Source organism: Lissotriton helveticus, chromosome 4_1 (genome assembly GCF_964261635.1).
Source record: "Lissotriton helveticus chromosome 4_1, aLisHel1.1, whole genome shotgun sequence".
NCBI classification, from domain to species: domain Eukaryota; kingdom Metazoa; phylum Chordata; class Amphibia; order Caudata; family Salamandridae; genus Lissotriton; species Lissotriton helveticus.
In genome coordinates, this window is record NC_136063.1 from 145,556,084 (window position 1) to 145,580,062 (window position 23,979).

The following is a 23,979-nucleotide window of genomic DNA, read 5'->3' on the forward strand; positions in this document are numbered from 1 at the left end:
ATGGGTCACATGGCGCTGAATAATAGATGTTCATTGTTACCCAACTCAATGGTACTCATTTTATCGACCTCAGATGGATAAATAATAAATAATAATAAATAAATCCACATTTGTAAAGCGCACAATCACCCGCAAGGGTCTCTAGGCGCTGGGGGCCATCGGGAAGATTAAGCAAGCTATTGCCCAGAGTCACATGGTGCTGGGCTAACCTGCCGCCGGAGCCGGGGATCGAACCCTGATCCCCAGATTCCGGAGTCAGTCGCCCTAGACGTGGCGCCACACCTCTTCCACTGAGAAAGGCTGAGTGGACCCGCCGGGGTTTGCCAGGGCAGGGTGTTGTGGGCATGGCACACAGTGATGTGTGCCATGTCGACTCTGTGGTTCGATCTGCACCAAGACACTCAGCCTGCAAGGGCAGTGTGTGTATGTCAGGGTACAGGGCCCCTAAGGGTGGCACAATAAGTGCTGCAGCCCTTAGGAGTCTTCTGTGGTCACAGTGCCCTGGGTACCTAGGGTACCATTTACCAGGGGCTGACATGTGGCCAGAGATGCCAATCGGGTTTGTTTTTGGGGAAGGAACACAGGCCCTGGGAACCTGATTGGCAGGTACCCAGGGCACACCAAGGAAAAGTGCATCAGTTATCAGGCAAAAAGTGTGTGTGGGGCGGGGGTTACTGCAACAGAAACCCACTTTCCTACAATGAGGGAACAGTTTGTTTCCAGGCATGAGGCTCTGCTGATTGGTCCTCCTAATGACGTCTCTACTTTTTTGCTTGCATATGTTTGGAACATTCTGATGGGAGAGTATCTTATTTATCAGAACAGTCTCCTCTACATTGTAATGAGCTTCCACCTGGTCCTGGTGGATAGGAATTAATCTCTTAATCCAGTTGCTGCCTAAAACATTCACTGAAGTATGGTATTGAATAAAATGAGCATGCTTTGGTTAGGGGTTTCTCTCACAAATCGATATATTTACACTTTCATTGAAAACGGAACCCATAAAAACACTTTTATGTGCACGTTTATTTAGTGCCTACGTCTGATGATTATCTACGTCCATACGCACCCGCAGTATTCACACTCGTTTCTGATTGCTCTTTATTAGCAAACCCTATCTACAGTTTTGTTTTATGAAGTAAAATGTGTGCAGAGTTCAGCACAGAGTAATTAAATGCATGTGATTAATAGGTGAAAAGGTCTATTGAACTTGAATGATATTTCTGTCATTTAAAGATGCAGTTCATATTTCAAGGATGTTACTGGGTTCAAAGGCAATGGGGGTGTTTTAAGCATGCAAGGGGGATGCCAGGGTCAAAGGCAGGGGCAAATCCCAGCCGTCTGCGATAACGTGGAGCCACAGTTTTAAGATTTTTAGGCCTACTGAGAATGCACTTTAATGAGCACAAGCAGTGATATTTAAGAAAAAGTCTTAGACCGGTATTGATTTACAAGAGCGGACGATCCCGTGCGAGACCCAGTCTGTGAGCACGGGTTCCTGCAGGTCCACCCTCCACCCCGCACTCCTCCTGTGGAATCGATGGCACATATAGTGAACAGATCGACACTTACACCTCAATGTTGAATTTCCAAAGTTAACCCACTTACCTGTGTGGAATGGAGCACAACATCGTTGACGAAGCACTGATGCAGCTCTTTTTATTCGGATCAACGCAGCAGCGGCCTGTCTCTCTTCGTGACGCAGGAAAAGGAGAGAAACAGCCTCGCCCCGTACTGTACGTGTCTCTCAGCCAATCCAGATCCCGCTGCTCCAGTTACAGCAAGGTCTGGATTGGCTGGGGCAGACAACCGCAACACTCATTACTGAGAGCAGTGGCTATGGCTAGGATTCAACCCAGGCTCCAGTACGCGCAGCTGGTGTGACTCAGTCCCCTCTAGTGCGCATGTCGGGTTGGACGAGAGAGGCAGCTGTCCAACCCGACATGTGCGGCTGGGTCCCAATTTTGACGGTGTCAGTCTCTCACTTACATTGTATACCCTCACCCCCTCAGGTGCGCACTTACTTCTCCAGGAGTCAAGGCCCGCCCTCTGGTACTGCAACCGGCCCAGGCTGGCTGCCGCAGAATTACACTGCCAACTCAACTCACTATTTATTTGGGGGAAGAGGTGCCAACATATAAGCAGGGCAACGCTCTAACGGAGATAGCACCCCTGTATTAGGCACTATCTGCCGCCCGCGACCCTTCTTCGCCAATACTTTTCAATACGTTACACTCTATATTGATCCTGGTTTAAATTTTGTAGCTCTTCTTTGTAAAAACCTCCTTTGAACTCCTCCCCCGCATAGTCTTTTAAGTTAAAAACTGTAACACAGAAGTATGTGGAAATCTTGTCTATCACAAAAATCTTATTTTTAAAAGTCTGCTCGTACCCCTTTTTAAATCCCGTCCTTGCATCTAGATATCCTAACATGATCACCTTTTTTGAATATGCTTTCTGAAACAGGGTTGTTGAACACTGACCCGTACACAGTTCTCCAAATGTTCAACTCATTTTGCAGGGTCACTTCTACAGGCGTCGCCTTAATGGCTCTATAGTAGCTGCGGGTGTAACTTTCAATAAAATCTGTAAGCGATCTATATAACGAAATGTGTTGTAAGCTGTAAAATACAGCCAAATGCACATCTTGAGAGTTCTGTTGAATCTTTCCATAATCGCCGGCTTAACTTCATTGTTTGTGACAAAATGTTTTACCCCATACTGGTTTAGCACAACTTTTAGTGTATGGTTTTCAAACTCCTTTCCTCTATGGGACTGAGATCCCTGATTTTTTACTTCAAGACGACTGCGAATACGTACTTTGACAGCACATCTATCATCATTAATATAAATTCTATACCGTCATTATCTGCAGCATGTTCACGGACATCCAGATGTTCTACTTGCCATTTATGGTTTAATCCTCTGACTAAAACATGACGTCTTTGAAAGCGCTTTCTAGAACCCTTTTGCAGTGTGTAGGCATATTTGCCTGATAACCAGTCTGTACATGTGTTCTTTTTATGTCGTCGTGGATTTTGCTCTCCTTGTACAAGGCGTCTACACCGCCAAAACTTCCAACATTCAAGGGGTTGTAATAAACTGTTTTGAAAAGCTTCTGCATCGTAGCGCTTTTTGAACTAAAATACCACAGCACCCCACCTGTTGCCACTTCGTTTTTTAATTCACTTTTATTATTTACTTTATCATATAATCAGGACGAGAAGACGGTTAATGCTACATTAAAAGATTGTTTAATAAACATAAATTAAACAATGTAGGATTTAAACTCAGAGTGATAGAGGAATGTACAAGGATATAAGCGATAGTGACAACCAAAACAATAATATTTAACACACCACTCAAAAATTCATGACGTAGAAGCTCTATGTTGATTTTGCTAGCTGTGAACAGAAAGAGTCCGCACATCTTCCCACTTTCCCTCAAGAAGGCTCGACAGAACAAATTGGTGCAAAATGTCTGCATCATATATTTGATGACGCAGTCCTCAATCACATCATCGGTGTCCCAGAAGATTTTGCACTTTTCAACGTTGTAAAAGCCCTTCAGTTTCTGCCTCAGCTCTTTTCCAGTTTCGTCAGCTATTTCACATCTCTTGTTACTGCATAGCATGGTCAGACGAAACACCGGTTTGGGGTGCAGCATCTTTGCTCTGATCAGAAAATGAAAACCGTCTTTGAGGCATTTAACACCTGGACGAACCCCAATCTCCGCCAAGTGGTGAAAAGTACTTTCCTGCAACACAAAAACCACACTTGCATAAGAGTAGCAACCACTAACATCGGCATGTTTTCATTTACTATGCATTATTAGAACATTGGAATGTTAGTAGCTCCATTGAAAACAATGGAGTGCTCTGGGCTTATAATGGCTGGTATAAGCCTGGAGCTCCAACATTCCAATGTTTCTTTGTTCACAGCTCTGGCTGTGAACAAAGGCTTCAAGGACCCTGAGGGGATTCCAATCCCCTCATGCTCCCATAAGGCTTTGTTCTTTTTTGTTAGAACATTCTGCCCTATAGTGGCAGAATGTTCTAATAGCCTTATAGCCCTTCGTAGCTGGGCTAAACTGGCTATTAAAGTCCCTCTCCCTTGTTAAAGGCCCTCGCCTTCGGCTCGGGGCCTTTAACGCTGGAAAGGGCCTTTAATAGCTGGTATAGCCCTCTACGGTGGGCTATAAGGCTATATTAAATTTCGCGTTCCTTGGTTTTAAACTCATACAAAGATACTTAATCTGAAAATATCTTCTATAATTTTTCCTCCTCAGATGTTTAATTATGAAACGTATTTCCTCATCACCCTCCTCACACATGCTCTCCACATTCTCTGACGGGGTCTGTACTCTTTTAATATACTTTTTTTTAAAATCACACACAAAAATTCACAATCATCTTAAAACATTCAGAGGTTACAAACATTTCTTTCACGCTGTAGACTGACTCCACCGCTTCATAATATTTTTTAAAACTTCTTTTTATTAACCAGGTGTCAGATTCCATAAACATTTACATAATCATAGATTGAATTACATGTTTCATAGTAACTTTCACACTCTGCGACTCAGATATGTTACAATAATACTAGTACAAGTGGCGTTCTCCTGTAAAATCGCCCTCCCCACCCCCTCTCCACCTAACTATTCAATGCCTCTCCCCTTAACCCCTATAATCTTCCCAATGCTGCCAAAACTTTCCCCCATTTCCTGGGGCATCCCCGACTCCCATAGACCGCTTCCATAATTTTATAGGTGTCAAGCTTGTAAAAGAGTTTCCGTATCAACCTTTCTTGATAATCCGTACCCATCGTGAGACAGTCGTGCTTCAACTGACGTGAGTCATCAGTTTTACAACCATCACAATCGTTGTACCACCCAGCCTTTAACCACAATTTTATGATCGCCACTATCACACTCCGAAGTGCGCGAAACTGATCCACCCGCCAATTTTCCCCATGACAAAGTTGTGCAATCGCAACTAAGCACTTACAGCTGCAGTTTTTATGCGTTACTGTCCTGAGTAGCAGAGACATTAAAAATGTAGCGCCAGTTGTATAACTTCCATAGTCCTGCTAGCGGCTTTGTTGCCAGACGCGCCTCTTCCGCTGATTAAAAAAAAAAAAAAAAGGATATTTTGACCTCAACCTTCCTCATAACTACCCTCCTTATCACTTAAATTACCCAGGGGTGTGCTGAAAAAGTATGACTTGTACTTAAGTTTCGCTCTCCGACTTGACATCTTTCGTCTTAATCCTCCAGCGACTTCGAAGGGTCGTTTACAGATTCTTCACTGGAATCCATCGTGGTACCATCGCTAGAGTCCTCTGGTACTGGCTCGCGCAGGTCAATGTTCTCATCATATTCACTCGACTCAGGTCTCTCTCTGCCATCTGTAGTATCTGCGGTATTTTGCAACAGAATAACGACGACAACGGTCGACGCTTCAGTGGCGCCTGTCTTGGGCTTTTTGTTCAGCAGAGCCACAGAAGCCTCTGCTGTGGTATCCTCAGGTGGTGTTGGTGCATGATTATGCTTATCGTAGATCTCTGCATTGGCACCTGCAGTGTTTGTGAGCTTCCTTCAGCATCGCGGTTAAAGTGTTTCTTAGGGGCTCCTCTTCTACATTCCTTCAAGCGATGGGTTTAGGCCCAGATCTCTGTACTGGGGTGAATGTTTGATCAGCATTCTGTACATCAGTTGATCTTTTTGCATTTGATTTCAGTACAGCATCCTCTTATAGCCTTTGATTCAAAATCCTAGCTTATCATTTTGTACACTTTTGATTTCATTACAGCATCATATTTATAAGCCTTGATTCACAGATTATCAATATCACATAAAACATTGAAAGACCCCAATCTTATCAAAACATTATAAGGACTGATTAAAAACAGATTTGGACTGATTCCAATATTGCCCGCGGACCAAAGGGGCGTGGCATTCTGTCAAGAATACATGGTGATAAGTAGTATACAACCTATGCTACTGATGTGAGCCGATATTGTGTGTCACACGGTGGTACCGTGTGAGTTGGCAGGTATGAGAAAGCGTTGGTATTCGAACATTCGAACAAATGTGGCTTTATGTTCTAGCAAGACTATTAAAACTAATTTGGCACAACCAACCAGTGCACAGCACAAGCCCAGAAGAGATTGGATCAAGCTTCCTGACTTTGAATGTGTTTAAGAATGGAGCCATGTTGTTCACTGAGCAATTTTACAAGCAGAGCAAACAATTCTGATGTGATAATAATATTGACAACGTTCTCAGTAATAGGAGTCTGCAAAGTTGCAAATGCTTTCCTTCATAAGTTTGTGAACAATTCTTGTTGCAATCATCACAGCCTTTGTGAAAATTTAAACTTCAAATCGCGAATAAATTATTCTGTTAGTTCAGTTGGTTTTGTAGAAAAAAATAAGAGGAAAACCTTCCTGTGTTGTGGGAGAGTTTACCTACCAAAATATTTTTCCAGACAATCCTAATGGAATAATAGGTGTTCCCAATACTTCCACCCGCCACCAAAGATTTGCAAAGGTTTGACAACTGTAATGTAAACATGAAGTTTGTAAATTTTGTGAAACTTTGCAGTTGCACGTTGAATTTTGTCTAGGCCAGTAGTCTGTGTCCCCCTCTGCTCACCTCACCCCTTAATCATTACTGGAAGCAGGGGACCCACACTGAAGAATTATTGGTATCTTTGGGCCCCCACTGAGCATTTACTTGTAGCCGGGGACTCCAGACTAAGCATTTTTGCTAATTTGAACTGCAAATATTACATAAAAAATACAGAAACAAGCGTTCATCAAACAAGTATGCAAATTATGAAATATTGCACTGCTCCCATGAATCAATCTGAGGATTGATTAATTTTTAGCCTCCATTTTCCTTCAAAATTACAAAATGTTTTAAAATGTTCAGTTTTAAATTTTTCTTCTTTATTTATATAGACTTCACAGGGTAAGAACCACTGGTCTAGAAAGGTATACAACCTTTACAACGAAACTTTTACAACGAACTACCATTACAACGCAACTTTTACAACGCAAACTATTACAACGCATTGCTCTGGGGGGCGCTCTAGGATAGGGAATAGGTTAATTTACTATCCAATAACCTTCCGTACTATCCACGGGGACTGGAGTTGGAATAGTAAATTAAACTATTCACTATCCAGCGCCCAAAAGCATTATGCAAAAGCATTATGTGTTGTAATGGTATGCGTTGTAAAACTTACGATGTAAAGGTAGGCGTTGTAAAGGTAGGCGTTGTAACGTCATACATCGTCTAGAAACAAGCCTGTATTCACCTAGTTCAGCAACTCCTGGGAGCAAGGACCTAGGCCTATGACATGCCTCAGAACTTGGATCCAGACATTTCTAGTAGTGGCTTAATGACTCCATGTACCCAAAGATAAGGCTACTCGTAAATTCAGGGTGGGGTGAGTCAATAGCGTGCCTTGGGATGTAAACGCCGTCCATCAGCTTTATTAGTGAGGAGGCTCGTGAAGCCCAAGTGAGTGAGAAGGTCTGCAGCCAGGCCCTCACGGAGAAGATTGAGCCACAAATTGAAATCCCCCAGTGAAATCACCTTAGTGGCAATAGTGGCCACAATACCAATTCATTTGAGGAGATAATGTACAAAGGTGACTTTAGCTGCTATGGGACCGAAGATCAAGGCTATACGAATGGAGGGGTTTGGACACGGAGACTACTGAAGGACTTCTTTTCCCTCTAGATTATTCCCTCCTGTCACCTCACTGAAAACACTCAGCTGGGTTTTGCAAACATGCATGATCCCACCTACTACATGTTGTTTTCTGTTTAAATTCTGAGTTTTATAGCCCTCAGGAAACGCAGCTGAGATAGTAGGCCCGATGCTTCATGTAAACGTGTTTCTGGTAGGAAAAACATATCCCAGTTTAATTTCTTTCTAAACATATGTAATGTTTCCCGATGTTTTGGGCGCGATCTTGCGTTGAGCAGGACAGCCCTGATCTAATGTTCAGGGGCTTCACCCGCAGATACGGAGATTAGAGGAAAATTGTCTGAGAAATGTGCATGAATCGTCTCTGCACCAATATCTGACTCTTATTCCTCATTTGTAGGCCATGTTTCACCCATTTATTTCACCAGCTTTGAGACATGCCTTTGCTCCATTACTGGTTGCATCAGTAATGATAGCCCTCTATAATCAGGCCCTTAATGGTTTTAGGTGACGTAAACGCTTGTACACTGTCGAACTGGACAGTTGGGTTTTGAAAGGCCTATGTTTCAATGAAATTTCATCTGAGTTATAGTTAGACCCGCTGCCAAATCAGAACTGCGGGATTACTACCATTCCAGGAGTAGAGTTTGCTCTATGCCAAAGGAAGGTTCAGGCCTGGTCGCCCCTTCTTCACATATTGCGTCTAGTAGAATTAAACTTTGTTTCAGCGGAGCGTTGAACCTGGTTAAGGACTATGATGATAAAAACTATTGGTGAAGGAGACTACTTTTTGGATTTGGTTTTAATTTTTCTATAATCTTTGAAAGGTGTCTCCGAATTTGTAATTAAAAAGATTAAACATGGATAGGGTTTTTGACTAGAGTGTCAGTTACAACTTGAATAGTAACAAACAGCATTTTCAAAATGTCATTAAGAATGCCACTCGTAGCAGGATGGCCGTTTCTTCCTTTTCCTCGCTATTCCTGATAACCACCATGCAGACATTTGATGTTCTTCAATGGCAGGATTTTAATTTCATTGTATTAAGTTTATGAAATGCTTTCGTCAAAAGAACTGAACAAAATATTGCATATTAAAGAATAAGCAACATCACAAACAATTCTTAGACTGCATATAGAAGACAGAAGCCGTTTATTAAAAGATCAAATCTGATGTAATGTAAAGATAAAATGAAAAGAAAAGAAGACTGAATTCCAATGGTTAGTGGAAAGTAAGATCAAAATGATACTGTGCACAAGGGAGAGGTGGCATGGGAAGTCGGGTGTGAAAAGCAGAGTGTAGCTTACGATGGAAGGTGTAAACGGTATTAAAATATAAAATATACCGAGTGGTTAGACCATGAATGCACTTGAAAAGAATTCAATGGAAACAAAACCAGAGGCGAGAAAGAAGTGGCTGCTAGAGAACAGAGAGAGCATTCCTGGCGAAGTTAAAGGGCTGATGCTAAAGACTAGTAGAAGAATTAAATATAGATTTGAACTGGGACAAGACCCAGAGAATGGGTGGAACAATATTGCGGGTGAGAAAAGGTAAGGGTGAAGATGAGTTCAGCAGCACAAAAAAGATGGGCAAAAATTCCAGCTATGATATAATAAAAAACAAGTATGAGCATTGGTGGAGATGTGATAAGAGAGCGAGAAATGTGGATCGAGAGCAACATCGAGGTTCCAGCAGAAGAGGATATAGAAAGAAAAAGAGTAATATTAAAAGAATCCATAGGAAGTCTTGTATAGAAACAAGCTTTGGGAAAGAACAGAGTTTGAATCTTATTGCGATAGAGATCTCAGAAATAGGTACATATCTCCTGGTGGTGTTTGAAATTGGTGCCTCAAAAGTTTAAAGTAGTATTATCCGGAACGCCTCGGCCAGACTCAGACTCATCCTCGACATCCCACGAACCAGCCACATCTCCGGACATCTGAGAGACCTTCACTGGCTCCCCGTCAACAAAAGAATCACCTTCCGCCTCCTCACCCACGCATACAAAGCCCTACACGACCGAGGCCCGAGCTACCCCAACAGCCGAGTCAACTTCTACGCTCCCAAACGCCACCTCCGATCAGCCAACCACGCCCTCGCCGCCGTCCCCCGCATCCGAAGAGCGACTACAGGAGGAAGGTCCTTCTCCTACCTGGCCGCCAAGACCTGGAACTCCCTCCCTCCCGACCTGCGCCTGATCCAAGACCACCTCCCCTTCAGGAAGAAGCTGAAGACCTGGCTGTTCGAGCAGTAGCGGCACCCCCCCCCCCCCCCCCCCCCCCAGCGCCTTGAGACCCTACGGGTATGTAGCGCGCTTTATAAGTGTCACTGATTGATTGATTGATTGATCCGTGACCTGGGTAATGTCAACACACTTTGTTCAATCAGCAGTCCCGCCACTGAGGCAGGCCAACTATGTTGGAAGACCCTGACTGCTGGAGTCTGCTGACTTGCAGTGGGGATATGACGTAGAGAGTGAAAGGCAATAAGTGCAAAATCAGAATAGAAAGTACTAAGATTCAAACTGGAGATGTGAAATCAAATGAGAGGAAACAATCCCTTCTTTAAAGTTGCTCCACTCCCCGGGCAGGAATTCAACAATTCATGGCCTCCTGGTGCCAGACCCAGTGACCGTCTGCACCAAAACAATTGTTGTAACCACGAATACCATCTCCCAGTTCCTTTCATTCCCTTTGGTTGGGTGATATGGTCTTTAGATGATGGACCCTTTTTACGCTTCTGGATAATTGCTTCTGCCTCTCACCCACAAACCCTTTCGACTTCCTCCAATGTTCCTCCCGCCACACCTCTTTGACCCTGGCTTGATCTCTCTCCTTTGGCTCCAAATTCATTTGGAAGAGTTTACTTTCCCACTTTACATTTTCCCAGACTTAACCGACCCCCAGTGACTTTAGTGATGTGCCATCTCTCTGTTAATTATAGTTCTGAAACAGTAACTATGTTGTCTCTAAAACCTCTTTATTTTTGTCTCCTTTCCAGCTCACTCTGTCCCTTAAACTGGAGGACAAGCTGCACCGGCAGTTAAGTTGTGACCTTCTACCCTGTACGTGTGCTGCTCAGGCAGCTCTTTTTGTACATTTAAGAGTTTGACCTTTGTGTGGGGGGGGGGTGGGTATGCACTGTGGCTTTTCCTATGTAATTCATTTTCTACATGTGTTTTTTGTTTCTCTGTAGTGGGTTGATGATCATATCAACGTTTTCCATCTTCTCCAACAACTGTAGTTGTATAACTTCACTGTCAGTTGGGGGAATATTTCATCCTGGCTACTCTTCACTTTTTTAATTTTGGACAGTCACACCTAGGTTGAGGATATATCTTGTCCAGTTCTTTGGTTTTCCTTAAAATTATCTTTGGGGTTACTTAAAGCGCAGTTTTCCTTAAAGCTTTTAGGTGGTCACCTGATTCTTTTTTTTTTTTTACTGTGCTATACATTAATAGGATACTTAGGGAGTTCAGAAATGCCAAAAATCAGGCTTTTCATTGATTTGATTAGGCAAATAACTTTGTCTAAAAAGGTTCTGATGATATTTGCGAAGCGAGTTATTGTCCTTTCTAACTATAGGTATGTATGTATGTAATTATATGGTATTTCTATAGTGTCCTTCTACCCAAAAGGCAACAAAGCGCTGTGCATGGTCAAAGACAAGCATAAAGTCAACAAGTAACAGGGAGGAAGCTGGGTTGTGAATGGTTATTTCAGTGTGATGTAGTGTTCTTTAAAGAGAGGCAGCTTCAACTCTTTCCTAGACTGGAGCAGTGTTTTTTTTATAATTGTTTATTGTATGTTCACTCAGAATAACAATGAATGGTACCATAAACCGCTCCTAAAGTCTTCAATAACCCGAGAAAGGAAATCCCAGTTATTTTCTTCACAAATTGCTGTTGAAACTCAACCTTATCAAAAACCTGCAACAAACTGGTTTACAGCAGCCAAAACTTTCCATGTCAACGTGTGCTATTCCCCCACATCAGTGAACACATGAAGACTCCATGTGCCGATTCAGCCATTCAGGAGGTTAGAACAGGTTTCTAACATGAATGAAGAATGAGCCCCAAAGGAGAACCAAAACATGGGCAAAAGAAACGACCCAATCCAACAAAGGCCATCACGTCAATATCTCAATGCCCGCCCACCCTCCCTGGCATCCTCCGATCCCACGGCCTCAACATAATCTCCAACGCAGAAGATACTCAACTAATCCCCTCACTCACCGAAGACCCCTCCAACGCTAAAACCAACTTCTGCATCCTATGACCAACTTAGGATGAGAGAAAACTGCCTCAAACTGCACTCCAACAGATGCACTAATCTTCAGGAAGAACACCTCTGTATGTAACCACAACTGGTGTCCAGCAGAATTCAGACCAACACCCGCTTCGACAGACCACGCACGCACCCTTGGCATCACCCTAGACAGCCAACTGACCATGAAGCAACAAGTCAACGCAGTTGTCTCCTCCTGCTTCTACACACTTCGCATGCTCCGCAGAATCTTCAGATGGATCCCAATCAACAACAGAAAGACTGTCACACAGGCCCTCGTCACCAGCCCCCTACAGCAACGCTCCCTATGCCTGCATCACCACCCAGCTCCTCAGAGAACTCCAGACCATACAGAATGCCACAGCCAGACTAAACCTGGACCTCCCCAAACAAACACACAACCCTCCCACCTCAGAAACCTCCACTGGCTCCCCATCCAGAAGAGATGCCTGTTCAAGATTCTCATGCACGCCTACAAAGCTCTATGCGATCATGGGCCATCCTACATCAACCACCGGTTCAACTTCCATCTGCCCGCAAGATACCTGCGCTCCTCCTCTCTTGCCCTTACACACACTGCATCCTTCGCAGCGGCTGCAGGAGTGGCTTCTTCACCTACATCACTTGCAAGACTTGGAACGACCTGCCCATCCGCATCTGAACAGCACCCTCCCTGGCAGACATCAGAAAGAAACTCAAGACCTGGCTTTTCGACTGAGACATGGCACCCTCAGTGCTCAGATACCCCTAGAGGTGACCGTGGTGTGCTATACAAATGCTTATTGACTGACTGACGACCGTATGCTAATGTCACTGAGTTTGTAGATCCATCCTTCGAATGTTGTCGTCTCATGCATGTTATCCAGCCTGGTTAAGAGCGTTGGAATTGTGCTTGACTTCCAGTGACACAAGATACCCAGTTTGACAACACCTAATGCTGTAGCCAACTATCTATTAACATATGTTGTGAGAGTAGGAAGGTCTGAGACTTTGTATAAGAGGGCCAAAGGAGCATGTGGTGGATCTCATGCATGGAGTTTATTTTTCACATATGCTCATATCGGACACCAATAATCACTGAGCGTGTCACATTCTCATAATCAATGTACAATGTCTGAATCATGTTCTCCAATTATTCAACACTGAGAGGTGTTACTAAGGTTGGCTTTACGCAGTTATTCAACACTGAGAGGTGTTACTAAGGTTGGCTTTATGCAATTATTGCCGGTGACCAGTACCAGAGATGGAGAACCTTGAAGAAACTTTACTTCAGACGGGATTCCTGAAGACCCTGCTTATAGTCCACTAAAAGTATGTCCACTCCTCATTTTGAATTCAGTGCCCAGTCGAGTTTCCCACCATGTGAGTAGTGAGGAGGAGATGTCTGTAGAGAAACAGTGGTCAATCATTAATGGTAGTTTCTGTCCATGATATTTCTTGGTTTGTGTCCAATGTAAATTCAAGTGGCTTCACATTCAGTGAAAGCTTGATTTCAAAGCCACCAAGGTTCATGCCATTGATCCAGGTTTGTACTGTTCTCTTGTTTGTTGTTCTTGGCATATAACAGGAAATATATCTTGGTTTGGGTTGAGCTTCATGTAGGTGCTGGACATCCAGGTCTGGATGTTGAGCAAGCAGTTTTTGAGGTTCTTGGATATCTGAAGTAAAAGAGACTTTCAAGTAGAGTTCTGTTTATGCGGCGTAAATCTTTTCTGGTTTCACATTTGGTGTATTATTCTGCCATCTGGCGTTAGGGTACAAAATTGTCTCTTTTAATCTCTTGTGGGTTTATTTGGGGAGGGGCTAGGGTTGTTATGGGCATCGTTGATATGCTGTCTGACTTACACCCTGGAAGTCCCTGTGCATGGTTCCTGTGCTTGGTCACATAGACGTGCGATCTGGTGCTGGGAAGGATCCAAAGCGGAGTTTTATGTTATGTTAATGGATTTATAGAGTGCATGGCTGCCCCAGCAACGGGGTGTCCCAGCGCTAGTTCCAGATCCGATTGCGGAAGAGAGATAGGGCTGGGGATTAGGCTGGAAAAAGCAGGAGTAGGAGTACCTGCTATCACGCCAGGAACCCCACGGCACATCGCTGCTGTCTCCTGATTCCAGCCATCACGCAACCCTAAGTAGCAAGCCTTATACCTAATCCGGTACGGCACTCAATCCCCAACCTTGGATACAGGAGCGCACTGAGGAGAGCGGCGGCCGCCCTCTCCCTCCATTACCTCCAGGACAACCATTTGTGTTGTTATCGCTACTTACAGAGCTGTGGCGATCTTATTCCGAAGTCACAAACTCAATTTTTTTATACTTCTGCCGACTGGCACAAACATGTTGTGAACCAGGCAAATGTTATTTTCTAGTCCTGATGATGATCCCAGTTTACCATGAATGAGCAAGGGATCGAAACGTCGACATTTCTAAATAGAGCCACAAATGTCCATTGTGCTTAACTGTTGTGGTTTCTATTTTTGGTCAAAACTTGCTGTTATTTAAAACTGAATGCAGGTGGCCAATGCTCAAAGTCTTTGCCTATATTTCTGTTTTGGTTAGAATGTCTGTATTGTTACCCCATTCCCCCACACTTCCCGGTTTTTTAAAGGTACAGGATTGTGCCTCACTATTTATGCTGTTCGAAGTATTTCTGACTTTATTTTCTCCATAGTAAAAATAAAACTCCATTGTCCGGCTGGACACTTGATGGCTAGAGTAACCCATCGTTGGTTATATTCTATTTCTTTTGTGTACATTATTATTTGCTTAGGACCTTTGTTCCTTAAAATAGAATTGTTACCCGTGGTCCTAGGCCATTATTTCGGGTCCCCCTTGTCTGTTTGAAAATATCATTAGTAATCCTAGGCGGAGTTCGTGGAGTTGCACTACGCGAAGTGCAAAAAAAACTCAGTCGCACTACGCGGAGCTCCGCGAGCATCGTAGTACAGTAGAAAAATGCAGTTTGCAGTGATTGCACAGTGCCGGATGCTTGTCCGCACTGTGCAGTCATTGCGAACAGCACCAGCACCATGCACTGCGCAAGCTTGCTTTTTCTGCTCCTTGAGTAGCTTTCTCAACGCGAACGGGCAGTTTCCACGCTCGCCAACTTGACGTTGGTGATCTCGAACGCGAACAAATCTCGCTGTGAGGTGGATTTTCCTCGCTCGCGCACACCAACTTGACTCTGGTGAATGCGAGCGAGGAAAGAAACTCCACTCCGTTGCGGGAAGCAGAGTTTTTCAGAGCTCCGCGTAACGCGGAATGCGGGAAACTCTGCAAACTCCACGAGCGGAGTTCACCGCCCAGGGTTAATCACTAACAGCCAACAATAGGCATTGTAGAATGTGGCTTTGTTTGATGACGTCTACTTGGGTGTTCAGACCTTTTGTGACATCATTCATGGGATGGGCCATTATAGTCACTGACATAGAGTTCAGTCTTGACAACACCACTTGACACCATGTGGCAAATCTCATCATTGGGGGTTAAAGGGTATGCAATAGGGAGGTAATGCTTCTAAGCATGCATCTTACCTGTCACATGCATGCACTTGACGATGGAACGGTGCTGGGTCAATATATGTTGCCATTTTTAAATGCTAACAGGATAAGAAAGGTAGGGGGTGCACAGAATGCCGAAAGATTCTTCTGGCCTCCCGGTAAGAATGTTGGTTAGTTTATTTGTCTGTTGCTCAATGTAATAATATTTTTTCTTTCTGTAGCAGACAGTTCCAGGGACATTGCTTCAGAGCTGGTGCACTACGGTTTCATTCACGAGGTGGGTGTGTAGACTACGCTGTAGAGCAACCTGCATGACCTCTCTTCCCATGTACCTTTGGCTCATCTCGTTTAGCTCCTCCCCTGTCTCTTCTCCATCGGCTTGTTTGTTGTCTCAACTCCTGAAGCACCTTCTTGTCTTCACTTCATTTGTTCATCCTCTGTTGTCTTCGGCATTGTCTCAACTCTTTAAGCACTCTTTGCTTCATTGGCTCATCCTCTCTTGTCTTTATTCTATTGGCTCATCCTCTCTTGTCTTTACTTCATTGGCTCATCCTCTCTTGTCTTTACTCTATTTGCTCATCCTCTCTTGTCTTTACTTCATTGGCTCATCCTCTCGTCTTTACTCCATTGGCTCCAGCATTGTCTCAATTTCCTAAGCACTTTATTCTCTTTGCTTTATTATTTAATCCTTTTTTGTGTTTACTTCATTGGAACCTCTGTTGTCTCAACTCCCTAACCCCAAATCAAACAATGGAGAACTGAAAGAAGGTATGGTCCATTACACACACTCCCAAACATGACAAAAGTGTACCATTCTGAAAAACGAGGTCCTGATAAACTATATTAGATATCAGTGCCCCACCTGGTCATTGGAAGTGTTTACTTATTAAAGCACAAGCCCTCACCCACCATGTGGTGCCATGCTTCATCATCGAGCACTGCCATCTGGCATGACTTCTTCCTCTTTTCCTCTACATTGTCTGTCGTATGTACCTCCTATAATCATACTCTATTAACTTAGTTCTCTAAACTACTTGTTTTCTGCTTTTCAAAATGTGAATACATCAATTTTACAGTTTTATCGATTTAACACTATCCCAGTTCACTCAGTTAAAAGAACGTTGCTCTTGCCTAATTTCTATCTTGCCCTGTATGAATCTTCTTCGGGGTTTGACTGCATCCACTAATTTATCTGAAGGTGATTCTATAAAGGCGCATTATTCAATCACACCAGAATCCCAGCCCTATACCCTAGCCGGCAAAAATGCTGCCAGAGATTCAGGAGCAAGCCTGTTCAAAAAAGGTTATGTCCATCCTTTCTAAAAGTGTGAGTTTAATTTGTCTTGACGTAAGAATCCAATCCATTTTGATGTCTCGCAAACTGTTTCACATCTCTTTCCCATTGGACCAGGGAGACACTTGTGTGCCTTCCTTACAACGGAGCAATCAGATGAACACTCCCCTATCCTTTCACCTGTCCTCTCCTGCGTCCTGTTGCTTTTTCCCTGCCGCTTCCCTTCCAATTCCGTTCCTGGTCACTTGCCCACTGACTTCCAACGACTTGTTTCCAAAGTTTGTTCACCTCCCCTACTGGCTCCCTGTCCTTCTCCATTGGCCTCACTGCTTGCCCTGAAACCTACCTGGCTGCCCAGTCATAGACATTGCCTACCTTCAGGTCAGATCCATGATGCCTACATCGTGTCCATACCTCAGAGTATCAACTTAATATGTAAATTATTTCCATCCTGGGTTATTATATGCTAATATATCTCAGGTGGATATTGTACAAATCTGGCATGGAACCATTTCTCCTAGATCTGTATTGAACTCCACTGTATTAACTGGTTAGTTAGACACTACATTTGTATGTGTGTGATTGCATGCATCATGACACTCCAGTCTCACATACTGCACAAACGATGAATAGAGCGGCTTATGTTATCATTTCCAAAGTCCATTCAATTCTCGCCTAGCTGGCAGGGGGAGTGTTAAATTCTTTGTCTCATTTATTCATGCATTTCATGCAGAGCTTCTCTAGCTCTCTTATCTTCAGGAATAAAAGATTGGAAAGATGTGCCAGCTTCCGCCTCCTAGATATCTCCAGTCTCACACCCCACAGTATGCAAGTTTTGGGCCTCTGTGGCTTCTCTCTTTCTAAGCTTTGGGACGTTCTTCCCCTGGAGGTCAAAGCCCTTGCTCTTTGCTTCCCTGGTTTCCTTCAAAAAAGATTCACAGATCCCTCTGGTTCACTTGTATTTTGCTACATTGCTGTTTTGCATGTTTGTACTGCTGATATCTAGAGTTTACAGATTGCGCACTACAGATCATCTGTCTCTGTTTTCTTCTCATCCCTTTATATCTACCCTTTGTATCAGGATCTCCAGTAACAGTTTTTCTCCTCTGCAGGTCTCAACTTTGTCAACTATTCTCCCTTCTTTGCTGCTGATCTCATCAGCATCAATTATCATTCCTTCAGTGTCTTCTTGCTCACCCTCTGTCCTTCCATCCCCTCATATTTACCATGCTTATCGGCACTTTGAGGGCCAGAACTTCTGTACTAACAGTGATCATAAACTGGAGAAGGAAAAGTTACTTGGCTGTAACACTGTTCTTTCTTTCTCCAGGCTTTCATTCCCCATCTCTGCCAGTGCTCCTGTTTCAATGAGCTCTTTTTGCCTGTTTACTCCATTCTCTGCTTCCTTTACCCTCTGCACCTCCTCTCTCCTCCTCTCTCCCTTGATTTGCTCACCTATAAACCACCCCTTCAATCTCATTCCCTACTCCTTTTGATGCTTGCAATCCATCTAATCAGTGGCTGCCGCCGCCCAACGAAGGTTGGGGAAAGGATGGGGAGGGAAAAGGTGGCGGGTTATTGAGAGCAAAAATAACATCTAAAACAAAACGTACCTCTCGCGGTCAGAACCGACAGCTGCCCTGGTACGTCATTTCTGGCAGTCTCTGGGAAGGAACAGACTGCCCAGCCAATCCATATGTTTCTCTCATACTATGAGATCAGAGCCATGATTGGTCTGAGCGGCCTGCTCTGCCGTTCAGACACTGCCTGGCAGCCTGCAGCTTTTCTCCAACCGGGCTGTGAACACAGCAGGGTTGGCGAGATAAAAGTGCGCATGTCTATTTGGCCGGCCTGAGACGGCCGGCCAAACTTACATGTGCACTTCTAAGTGTGCCACTCCTGTCTGTTATGGACCCGCTCCACATGCACGCATGGTCAGCCAGAGCCGCTCTGTTGGAAAGTGGGTTAATGGTAGGGGCAAATGTAGGTCTGCCACTGGCAAGAAGGCCACTAACACATGATAGGACTCAGCATAGGTCTTATTCCTTTGCTCAACCCTTGGTAACGTGGCTGCAAGCAGACAGGCTTAACTTCAAAGACAGGTATGTAAAGCATTCAAAAACACAATTTCAGTAAATAATTAAGACACAACACAAAATAAAAATCCAACACCAATTCATAAAAGTAGGTAATATTATTATCTTTTAAATGACACCAAAACGAAAATAATCCACTGTAGGGAACCAGAGATATGAATTTTTAAAGATTAGTCACTTTCTATTGCTTAGAAACCAACAGCGCCCCTTTAAGTCATTTTGTTTTCTCTGTCAGGGACACACCTTTATAAATTGTTCTGAAGAATTCTCACCACTGTAGTGGGCCGCCTTCTTCAGCAAGCGGGGTCCAGTTAGAACTCCTTCCTGGCGTTCTGCTTGCGGGTCCCAAAGTATCCAACACACAATCCAAGGTTCTGGAATCTCCAAGAGGGTCCTTGAAAGTGTGAAACTTCAATTCCGCAATCCACTTGAACAAAACCCTTACAAATCCGCTGGTACTCCAGGCTTTGAATTCTTTGTGGGGCTGTCCAGGTGAGCTCTGTTAACCTGTAGCTTGCAGGGAGTTCAACTCTTCAGTCCTTTGGCAGCAAGGTAATCCACAGGGCTGCAGTTTTACTTGGTGCAGTCTTCAGAGGTCAGGCCCTAGAGTTCCTTGCACAGCAAAAACTTTTTCAGCAGGGCACTTCTTGCTTCAGTAAGTTTCAAGCAGCAGATCTGGAGGGCTCTGCCCCTCTCAGATACTTAATACAAAATTATCTGGGTCAAGCACCAGGTCACTGCTGACCAATGAGAGCAGGGCAACTCTCATAGTTATGACCACATCCTGTAGAGTGTGGCATTAGTTTGTCCCGGAGTGCATCATTCTTCCAAATCCATAATGGCTGATTTTCCAGCAAGGAGGTAAGAGCTGGCTAAACACACTCCCTGGGATGGCTTATTTCCATGGACTCTCCCCCTACCATCTGCACATACCTTCCTTAAACCTAGCCCTGACTCTGGGTCAAGACTGTCAGAATGGACTGAAACCCAGGCCTCCCCTCTGCCTTTGAAAAGCATAGTTTACGACACCACCTCCTGGCCTGGCATTCCTATAGACCAGCACACTGCCCTCCCAGCAGCCTAGCTAATCCACTTAACTCTGACCAATCAGGGCAGACCACTGAAAGGCTGAATTTGGACTTGCAAACAAGAAAGTGTCATAAGTTCTTGTATGTACACTTTAGGAGAAATTCAACAATATAATATTGTTGGATTTACTACAACCATTCTGGGAAGTCTTTGAATGGTCTGGCTAGTCCTCTCCTATCAATATTTATTAATCAATCACTTCCTACCATGTTAACGTATGGGCCATGGGGTTTGCAATGGGGAAAATTACTTGGGCCACTTTTCAAGAACCAGGGCTTATAAAACCATATTTAAGGATTTCCTTAATTTCTACAGGACCCCCACCCCCTGTGCAGTGCAACTAGGGGAGACTTCAGGGGTTCTGAATCTGCAGAAATATTGCAGATCATCCATACCCAATTCTTCTAGCATCAAAGTCGAATTTGAGCAGCTCTTTAATACAATGTGGGGAGTGAAATGTAAAATTGCACTTTACCCAGGCATATAAAAACTCATTTTATAAGGGTGCTCCTGATCCCCCACCCCTGGGATACCTAGGGGTGACCCTGGGCGTCCCTAATATGCAAAAACATAGTAGGTTTTCCATTTTTAAGGGCCTCTACCCCCAAAGTCGAGTTTGGGCACAATTTAAGGTTTAAAAGCTGTCCTGGCAACCAGTGCTGCTTTTAAACTGACCTCAGGCTTCAGCACTGCACACATGCTGGTGCAGAGAATCTGCTGGCCTCTAAACTGCCATTCCCCAGGATACTGGAGACTTCTAGGTAGTTTCAATCCCCTGCCCTAATACATACTAGGGGCTTATAGGGTAGGTCATGCCAATTACAGGGGTACCCCACCATACCATAGTGTACCCTAGTGTATGCTGTGTGTCTTAACTGTATTCTAATGTGTTCCTTTTAACTTGGCACTGGCCCAGGGCCTGATTAAACAGAGCCCAGGGTCAGTCAGAGTCAGTTACCACCAGTTCCAGTCAGCAAAAAGTTGGGGGGTGCCCAGGGCACAGGATGACTTTGCAACACCCTCACAGTAAAATAAAATGATATTGTTTTAATATTGTATTTTTCTGTGATGGGGCGTTGCTTCTCCGCTATTACGGAGGAGCCGCCCCTGCATCTTATTTTCTCTGATCCTCCCCTTTGTCATTTTTCTTAACCCATCCTGGTTCATCTTTTCTCTTCAGTGCTGCTCCTCCATCTGTTTGCATGTTCCTCGTGTTCCCTGCTTCTCTTCTCTGCTCAGTACCGCCTGATGAATCCTCCATCTAAATAACTCTTTTATTGCTTCTTCTCCTAGGATGATTGCCAGAAACTCACCAGTTTCCTAGAAGAGGCCTTCCACAAACACAATCTGCCCCCCTGCGAGGTGATGCAGTGAACTCTTCTGCCACCGTGATCTCCAGCAAAGGTCATGATGCCACAGGGCGGAGCTGGCGGGGGCTGCATGCCCCGCCCACATTGGACAGGCAAGGGGCGTGGCGTGAACCCCAACATCAGCCTCTCGTCTTGCTTATTCTTACTTGCCTATTTTGCTGAAAGCCTTTCGCCGTGGCAAACAAGAGAGGGGAAGTTGCTGGGAAGCAAGACTTCATGAGGAATCGGACAAGATGGATGGTTCTGTCCAAACAAAGGAAGACCGGAGGAATGTTTTGGGGTCTTGGTTTTATTGACCCTTTTTAATGGTCCAAAAAACGTTTTTTAATTTCTGAGTAATGAAATCAACTGAGAAGATGCTTAAAAAATTCAGTCGAGCCAAGAAAGTGAAATAAACGTGCTTGCATCAGCCCAAGCGTGACACTGAGCCAACATGGTCAAACTAATCATTGCCGAAGGAGGAGAAACTGAGCCATGCTATTTACTAAATGTGCTGCCTTGAAATCAGGTCTTCTATTCCTGTAAATCATTGTGTAAATTGCTGGGACATCCCAGACCTGGCTATCTATTGCCAAAAAAGTGATCACTCAACTCTTTCGTCATTTCCTGTGTGTGACAGTCAGTAGTATGAGGCTATTAGAACTACAGGCCCCAAAATAATAACAGATACGGTATTACCGAATGGTTCGTTCTTGTGTGTCATCCAGCACATGAGAGGAGACCTTCTGTACTTGCCATGGGGCTAGTAACACAACCTGGACTTGGAATCACTACACTTATTTTACCTGAAGCATGGAACTGTGACTTCCTTTCTTACCTTGTGTAGATGTGAATTAACCATGCGTATAGGCACTTTAAGGACAAACCAGAGAATGCACTTGTCGAACAGTGATCAACCTGGAAAAGTTACTTGCCTGTGACACTAGTTTTCAGCCTGATGTTCTGCTACAGATTATGATAGGGTTGACTCTTAAGGATCCTGCCACTAGCGTTCCAGAGTATGCCATATATGTGCATGCGTAACTGTTTCTTGCTGCTTAGTCAAGCCTTTCCATCTTTCCCCCACTTGTGTGAACTGTATTGAGGTCATTCAAAGGTCCAGTGGTCACTTTATCTTAACTGTGTGTCCTTATGTCCATTCACATCTGTCATCTTCTGTCTGATTTTCCCTCATTTATTCAGTCCCCTGCGGACCCATCCATCCTTCATCTGTGCACCTATCCACTCGTGACCGTCCTTTAATTTATCTGCCCACCCATCTGTTATCTTCATATGTGCATCTATTCATCCATTATTTCATACATCTACTCATTTCTGTTCATTCATCTGTCTACTCCCTGTCTAGCCATCAAACAGTCTGCCTTCACATTTGCACACTTTCCACCCAACCATTTCCATCTGTACACTGGTCTGCCTATTCATTCCTTCATCCACCCTTCTATGTGAAGTTACTTTTTGATTTACCGGCCCCTCCGCTGTCGACATGTTTACGCATTCATCTTCGTTACATTTTCCCATGTTTTTACACCTGTCCACTGATCTGCCTGTCTTTCCATTCATCTGTTTATCATTTGTCCCACCTGCCAGCGAATCTGCTTACCATCCATTATACTCCCCGTCCATTGTTACAGATGTTTCTTGGTCTATCTTTCCCTCTGTCCATCCATTGTTACAGATGTTTCTTGGTATGCCTATCCCTCTGTCCATGCATTTTTTTACAGGTGTTTCTTGTCATATCTATCTCTGTCAATCCATTGTTACAGATATTTCTTGGTTCATCTATCCATCTGTCCATCCATTGTTACAGATGTTTCTTGGTATGTCTATCTGTCTATCCATCTGTCCATTCATTGTTAGACGTTTTTTGGTATGCCTAGCCCTCTGTCCATCAGTCCATTTGTTGTTCCAGCGGACTCCTTATCCTTACATCTGTGCCCTCATCTGTCCATACCACCATCCAGCTCCCTGCTTAGATGTCCATCCTTTGTTCCTTTTGTTGAGTCACACCTTTCAACATCTTCGAATTCTATCCATGCATTATCTATTCGCTCACAACCAGACTGCTAGCCTCTTACCTAAATCCCCACACTCACCCATGAAATATTTAAGACAAACTGCCTGGTTTATATATATTTTTTTATTTCACCCTACCATGCGCCCTCTTTGTATTAAGACGTCTATCTGTGTTGCCGTCCCTGCGCATGTATTAATCCACATTTTTGGGATAACAGGAAATGTACACAGACCTATTTTAAAACAATGTATACATGTTCTGCAGTCTTGAGTATTGGCCTTCTCACTGCATCTCTAACACTTCTCATCTGATATGAAATGAAACATGTTTTTGTCTTGAAATAGAACAGCTTTATCAGTGACCTATGTGTTATCTCAATTGTTGGTTTCTCAAATAATAGGACCATCGGCTGCTGGACTTTGAATTCCCTTGTCTGGGTATGGTGTGAGTGTTTTTTTTTTATTTTTATGTCCTCATCTCCCCTATAAGCATATTGCAGAGTGTTACAGCCGTTATTGTGTCCCTGGGCTCCCTCTGGCCAACTGCACTTGCTTAGGTCTCCCGACCAACTCCTTACACTGGAGTTAAGGTGTAATCATAGGACCGGGTGCC

General features: G+C 44.0%; 1 protein-coding gene and 1 long non-coding RNA gene across 3 annotated transcripts in view; both read left to right on the forward strand.

Moving 5' to 3' along the window:
• NRBP2 (nuclear receptor binding protein 2) overlaps positions 1-21,780 on the forward strand; it is a 383,035-nt gene extending 361,255 nt beyond the window's left edge. The window contains exons 16-18 of one of the 2 annotated variants that reach the window (XM_078686579.1): positions 10,720-10,783; positions 15,726-15,781; positions 21,277-21,780. In XM_078686579.1, coding sequence (XP_078542705.1) covers positions 10,720-10,783; positions 15,726-15,781; positions 21,277-21,357 — 201 coding nt within the window. In that variant the 3' untranslated portion in view covers positions 21,358-21,780. The remainder of the gene's footprint in view (positions 1-10,719; positions 10,784-15,725; positions 15,782-21,276) is intronic. The other variant, XM_078686580.1, reaches the window with a different exon arrangement.
• Positions 21,781-22,700: 920 nt separating this feature from the next.
• LOC144828433 (uncharacterized) lies at positions 22,701-23,728 on the forward strand. Its single transcript, XR_013610447.1, has 2 exons — positions 22,701-23,074; positions 23,161-23,728. It is a non-coding gene; the product is annotated as an uncharacterized LOC144828433 (long non-coding RNA).
• Positions 23,729-23,979: the final 251 nt, after the last annotated feature.